The 7,256-nt window shown below is 37.7% G+C and overlaps 1 protein-coding gene across 1 annotated transcript; it reads right to left on the bottom strand.

Annotated features, from left to right (window-relative positions):
• Positions 1 to 464: 464 nt before the first annotated feature.
• ACOT13 (acyl-CoA thioesterase 13) lies at positions 465 to 5,187 on the bottom strand. Its single transcript, XM_074830382.1, is given in 5 exon segments — positions 465 to 1,186; positions 3,378 to 3,562; positions 4,069 to 4,127; positions 4,130 to 4,230; positions 5,153 to 5,187. Coding segments are annotated over 5 exon segments (549 nt in total). The 3' UTR covers positions 465 to 1,017.
• Positions 5,188 to 7,256: the final 2,069 nt, after the last annotated feature.

Here is a 7,256-nt window from a genome sequence, read left to right as displayed (position 1 = left end):
TGTAAACTTGCACTGCACATGTAGCATTGCTGTTTTAATTAGTGTGATAGCCTTGCCAAGGATCGTTTGTCATCAGTTTGAAGCAAGCAGTTAAATGTGTCCACAACAGTGCATGAGGAGACAAGTCTTCAGCGGATGAATAGTAGCTTAACTCTACTGCATTCAACACAAGTCGGACAATCTACAGCCTTAGCCTGACAAAAGACTCACCAAATTATTCTGATATATCTCTAACTCTCAGATGATGATTTTTAAACAAATATAGCCAGAACTTCAGGTAGGTAGAGGTGAAAAGCCCTGATGATGTAACTACATTTTCACATTCAGGCATCACAGGGATATAATGAAATCTCAGGGGAATTTGTGTACAAGGGTTCCACCACACCCTCTCTCAACCACTCCGTGCTGGCAAGCTTTTACTCAGTGTGAAGAGATTACAAAACTATTAAATAATCTTTAAAAAGGTAGTTTCAGAAAGCTTTATTGAATACTTTTGAATTTGTTACAGCATCAGTAAATTACATTTTGTATTAGCGTACTTTACACTTTCAAACCAGTTTCACACTATATTATGGGAATCTCTGTACTACCATCCTACAGCACAAGTAGTTCAGTTTGTAAGCATATACAGTGTTGTTTGAATGTGACTGTGATGGGCTGGAAGACTGGGTTGCTTTGTAACACGATGACACCACAGGCAAAGAAAATGGAGAACTCTAAAACACTGTCATGCTGGTAAACCATATGGCTGGTGCAAAGGCTTTTCCCTTCTGCCACCTTGACCAAAAAAAGCCAGATGCATCCCCGTGCTATCATACTCTGTTGTTCATCTCAAAATAGGCACTAATTTTAGGCCTGTAGCAATTCTGGTGGTAACTAAGAAATTTGTTCATTTGTTCGCTTATTATGGGACTGAGACAAATTCATTTGATAGACTATCACAACTTTGTGCAGATGTCTTATTGTATAAATGAGAAGATCATTCGATATGGAATTCTAAGCCAATTATTTTTTAAATTACTTGCTTGTATTACTTCCTAGATACTTTGTATGTCTACCTTGTGCAATTAACTTTCCTGTGGCCTTATCTGTTAAATCCACGCTGGCAAATGCAATGCTTCTTCCTTGCTTCAAAATCTGAGCTGTAATCAGTATCTCTTCTCCAATCTTAGCAGCGGAAGTATATCTTCAATGAAGAACAAAATGAACAGGTAAGAGGCTGTACAGAGCACAAATCCAAGAATATTCCTGCATTTTAGATTATCATGAAGGGAATTAGCAAAAGTGAGTAATAAAGACACATATCTCTAACTGCCTGCTTGCAAATCCCCACTTCTTAAAGTCTTTGAGTTCCTTTAAGTACTGCAGTGGTAATTCACTGTAAGAATTCTCTGAGAAAATGGAGGACAGAAAGAAACCCATTGGCTTGCTGCTGAGGAAAAGTCCATTTTGGAACAGAAACAATTAGGTATCAAAGACCTGAGTTAAAAGTTCAGCTCCAAGTCCTATTCCAGCCACTGCTGGCTCCCTACAGCCTTTCAAAACTAGTCTGGCTGGTTCAGCTGCAAAATGTCTCAAAGGCTCCAGAAGGTCATTTCTGTATGGAACCCAAGCGTAGGTTAACCGCTTCCCATACCCTGATCAGAGAAAAGTCGTGGAAATCTGGGAGGCCTTCAAACTTCCCAGGTTTAATGCTGTTTCCATCCATTAGATAACTGTTTTTATTTACTTGAGTAGGAGGGGTGTTCTTTTAGAACACACTCTCTAGGGAATAGGAAGAAATTCCCCCACAAAAAGCCTGGAAAGAACTAGGAGGAACATGATCCAACCATGAACTGAGGTAAGGGAACAATATTCAAATGTTAGAATTACAGAGGAGAATGTGTAATTGCTGGATAAAAATCTTACTGAGATAAACTTCATCAACCAGTCCATTCTTATACATGACACCGTGTCAAAAGTATGACAGTCACACCTACGGCTGATGTAGCACAAGCCCCATTAGTTGACAGGGGGCAGGGTTTCAGTCTTGTTTCATTCTTAGAGGCTGCTGTTGATCCTCTTGTGATTAAAAACAAAAAAAAAGTTTCTGTTTCTCTCTGTTCTTTCCATTACTGAAATAGCTTCCTCGTGCCAACTTTTTAAAAAGCTCCTTCCCAAAAAGGAAAAAGCTGTATTATAGCAGTATTTGACATCCAGTATCACTTATTCAGTGAAAGCAATAGTGCAGGTTAAACAAAGCTATTACTGCTTCATATAACATTTCGTAAAGGTTATGCTACTCAAATAATTTTGGATCACCTCCAGAGAGAGCAATTCCTTAAGATTTTAGCCTTTATGTACCTGAGTAGGCAATTGATACTGTAATTGATAATGTAAATAATTCCAATGTTGGCCTCTTGTTATACTACCATAGGGGAAAAAAATAATGATAGGAGAGTTTCAGGTTTTAATTCCAGTAATTTCCTAGTCATCACAGTGGTAGGATAAAGTTTAAATAGATGCTCCAGTCCCACCTGCCCAGTGGAGAAATCAGAAGGTCTTGGGGGGGAATGGAGGGAACCTGGTAAAGATACAGGTCACTCCCCACACACTTCTAAAGCTTTTTTTTTTTTTAAGACAGTTTTGATGAGGGGTTACTTTTGCAAGATTTTTAATGCTCTGTGTTAGTTATTCCAAGTAGGATTACTTTAGTTCCAATGAGTCATAACCTCTTCATTAAAAGTAATGAATCAAAGCTGACAAGCTAAAATAGCATGATCAAAGAAGGTTTCAGAACGACTTTTTTTTTTTAAAGACACTGTGCTTTAAATTTGCATTACAGGAAGAACTATTCTCAGCATAAAACTACCTTTAAATGACCTAGAGCAAAGGAAGGTTCCTCCACTGAGAAATTCTGATTTAATCTGTAATTAACCCTCTATGTGAGCATACAACAGAGCTAAACTGTTTCCTGTTTTAGTATTTTTCCTGTTTTAACATTTTACGTACTAATATTAAAAAAGGGTTTACAGAAAGCTGCCTACCCTAGATCTTGGTGTTTGAAGACACACTAACATATCTTCATAAGTGAAACAGAAGTTGAGCCAATTTCACAAGATTAAATTTACCACATCCCAACACCCCTTTACACTCTATGAATGGGTAGTCTCTTAAACGCATGTAACAAGCAAAAGCTTAGAAAGCCCAACTCTAATTTTGCAACCAATTGGCAATATCCTCAAATACATTCCCCCCTTTATTTACAAAACAAGTCTTCTGAAACCAAAGAAAACACCTCTTTTTAAGTGAGTACTACAGCATAGAAATGAAGTACAATACCGTGTTAGGGGAAGAAAAGTTAGTATGTTCTGGTAAACATGGTGGATGATACCTACGTGATGTTCATGTCCACACTGACCCCAGGCACTGCTCTTTCTGTGTACAGCAACGCTGCTGTTGACACCACATCCACAAGCGTGGCTGTCAAACCTCCATGTAATGTGCCACCTCTGTTCGTATGCTCCTCCTCTACTTTCATTTCACAAACAACTTTTCCAGGAGTTGCAGAAAGAAGTTTCATCTGTATAACCACAAAAGGAATAAAAAGCTTACTGACAATAGTACCAACACCCGATACTGCCCTGAATCAAATTGAAAGTAAATCTTGTTTAATTCTGGACTCGTGAGACAGAAGATGGAAAATAGAGTAATTCAACTATCACATTTGGTATTTCCATAAATTTTGAGCAGATGATTGTTGCCTTAGAAAAATTTGTATTTCTAGTGCAGATAAATATTTAAACTGATGGTTTAACAAAACTTCAATACTTGCTATGCTCTCACAAATTGCTTAGAACACAACATTCTTCTTCAGTTTTCCTTCTGCTTTAATCTGTGACTGAAAATCCAGATTAGAGGAAACACAAAACTGCTCTGACTATCTGTGTGTACCATAGTTGTGAAGGTGTATTTGTTGGCTCACAAAATGGAAATGAGACGGACAGTAATTAATGAATTATTATACTAGAGCAACCTCAGTAAAAATCAGTATTTTGAAATGAGTGCTGGAAATGCTGATCAGATGACCTCCCTGAACTGAAATTCATACTCCCAGGTAGAAGTATCCAAGGCTGTATCACACTGTTTACAGAACCATGATTTGTGTATACACTTTTATTCCTGCCCACAGGTGTTAAATAGAAAATTACAGTACATCTACGGCACCATGCTTCCCCCTGTAACCAGCAGCTGGATTTTTAAGACCAAGAAGTTACTGCAATTCAGTATTTTAAAATCTTTTTTCAAGTTTCTTCAGTTAGTAGCACTATATTCAAAATCTGAAATACATTCAAAATCTGAAAGCAGATGCAAAACTGGTCTAAGTACAGCACATATATTTACACCTACAACTAAGACTTTGAAGTACCTTTAGACCACCACAAGTGAAATGTGGGCAAAATAACTATTATAATTCCTACTAATGTTGTAATTTTTTTTACAAAGTTTTTTTTAAGCGTACATGTTTCCATACTGTATCAGCTGAGTTGACTTAAATCTTTTAATCTTAAAAGGCATTAAGATTGAAATGTCCCCAGTTTCACTATTCCTTATTTATAATGCAGTGTAAGAGCTCAGTTTCAGCCAACGACCCTTTCCAATAGGCCAAAGTTTATCCAAATTTTGCAAAAAAATGATACTAAGATAAATGATGGGGTCCATCTATGAATGGAAAAAGCTGGAATTAAACAGAGGGGAAATCACCAAGGCGGTGTCCTAATAAAGAAATAGCACCTTGATCAATGAAAATCCCAAGTCCTAAAACAGGCACGCTGCGCTGCACTGACTGGAGGCCTACGTTTCTGACAGAATTTCTAATGAGGACTTTACTGACACTTGACACTGGGAGCAGATGGCTTCCACTACCGTCAGGGAGTGCTCCAATCCATTGGCAAGGCAAGGAAAGCATCTGGTTTTTGTCACTGCTCTGATCTGGCACTAGCTGCCTGTTCTCCTTGACGAAAATAGTTCAGTATTTGAACACTTCCAGGACTAACACAGCTAGAGCTGCTGGTTTGTACTTCTCGCAGCCCTTCTGTGCTTGTCCTCCCACAGGTCTGTCTCGGGGAACAGTATGTTGCTTCGGCTTCCAGCCACTACTGTGATGCGCTACTTCTTTGGAGAAAGGGCTTTAAAACCCACCGTCATTAAGCCTTATGCAGATACCAGCCTGGAATTCAACCAGAAACCAAGACTGATGCTGGAGCTGAGAAGTTTCAGACTAAAATCTGTCTTCTCCAGAACAGGAAATATCTTGAATCATATTTAGTTATGGTAAGAAAGGCTTCAAGTATCTCCCAGAAAAACAGCAAATACTTTAAATTCAAACAAAACTGTACTTTTATTGTTATTATGATTATGTTCATAGCACCATAATTCTAGGAGATTGCAGAAAAAGTCTAAAAGTATTCCAGAGCAAGGCAGGAAGCCTATCTCCCAAAGCTCACTTCCAGCCTTTATGAGCTGAAATACTGCATTTCTCTCCACTTAGTAAGCTTTTAAGGTAAAGTTATCACAGTGAAGAGGTGACTAAGAACTAATTGGACTCTTTATAAATAAATGAGCTTCTTAAAGCTTTATACTTGTTAAATACAAGACCAAAATGTCTTGGGGAAACAAGACAATAAGAGTTGTTTTGCAAATAGTTACTTTCTATTAAATGTACCAGATCATGGAGCTGTCAATGAAAGCACTGGTTCCAATATTACATTTACTCCTCTATAATGTAAAACATACAAATTTGGTTGGTTTTCCTAGATAAATTTACTGCATCACTGAACATCACAGTTACACAAATAAATAGAAATTAAATGGAGCATTCTAGCATTGCAAAATTTAATGAGAACACTGAAACAGCTTCACAGGACCACCCTACACAGCAGGTACACTACAAAATTTAACACAGTAACATTGTTTCAACTTTTTTGATCATAACGTAGTATTACATTAGAGCCGTACCAGCCAAATACATTTCTTTATATTAGGCCTTGTGTAGAAACTCAGAGAGCACCGAGGTACTTGTACTTTCAGTCTGACTTCAAGGTGAGGTGTGAGATGTTATAATGAGCTACCTTTTTTTCATTTTTAAGCCCAGAAGAGTATTTATTTCATCATTTTACAGTCCTGAAAGTTAAGCTTAGTCAGAGGTACTGTGAAGGGAAGAACACTAGTTACTAAATAACTCATGGAAGGTTATTGTAAAAGGAGAAAGCTCTTAGAAGGCTCTTTATTAAGATACTGTTAATAATTGATAAATAGATAGAGTCTTATAGGTTTAATTGATAGAATACAGGTGTTCAAAGAACAATACTGACAGTCCAATGCCAGTACTGCTCATTTGCCCCCTGTGCAGCCCTCTCCATGGCTGGCTTAAAACCCAGTCAAGCTGAATTAACAGAAATTAATCTTAGGTATTAAGTTTCAGACATAACAAAAGATAAGAAATATGTGATTAACTTAAAGTAAGCCATTTATAAAGGTTAGGCATTTAAACTTAGACATAGATTAAAAATATGTTAAACAGAACATCTTGAGTTTTTTCTCAGAAGTGTAAAGGTGAATTATAAGGAAGATTGTTTAAGAAGATAAGTAACCATAATGACTGAAGACTACACCAGTGAGCAGTGACTTCAAAAGAGGAATTGGAATGGAACGATGAGAATCAGCCAAAGCTGCGGAATATAATGGACTTTTGAAATTGATGAAGAATTGGGGACTGAGAGATCATGGAAAAACACCAAAGACTTTTGTATTGCATAATGTCATGTAATGTCCTTGCCACTCACTGAGGTGATGGCCCAACTCTGAGTTGTTAATAAAGCAAGCCTAGAGATACCCACAGTTTGGCGAAATCCTTTAACAGACTTTGGCGACTCAGATGCGACACTAGGACACAAGAGAGGAAGAGCCGTATATTCCTCTGGGCAAACCCATTACCAACACTTGAACTGCTGGCAAAAAGAAGTATCAGGTGAGTTAACCTAAGAGACTTGGGCACGGGGAGTTCCAGATAGAATTATACTGGGAAACTCTTGTGTTTAAATTTGCAAAAGGAGATAAGATAAAGGAAAAGAGATGGGGTCAACACCCAGCATTGAAAGGGAGATGCCCCTTGCTGAAGTTGTAGAGAATTGGGGAAAGATAACCTTTGGCACAAACATTACAGAAGAGAAAACTAATAATATTGTGCCAAGAGGAATGGTCATTCCTGACGAGAA

Source organism: Strix aluco, chromosome 1, assembly GCF_031877795.1.
Source record: "Strix aluco isolate bStrAlu1 chromosome 1, bStrAlu1.hap1, whole genome shotgun sequence".
In the NCBI taxonomy this organism is placed as follows: Eukaryota; Metazoa; Chordata; class Aves; order Strigiformes; family Strigidae; genus Strix; species Strix aluco.
The sequence above is the reverse complement of the archived record's forward strand: the minus strand, read 5'-3'. Positions and strand labels throughout refer to the sequence as shown.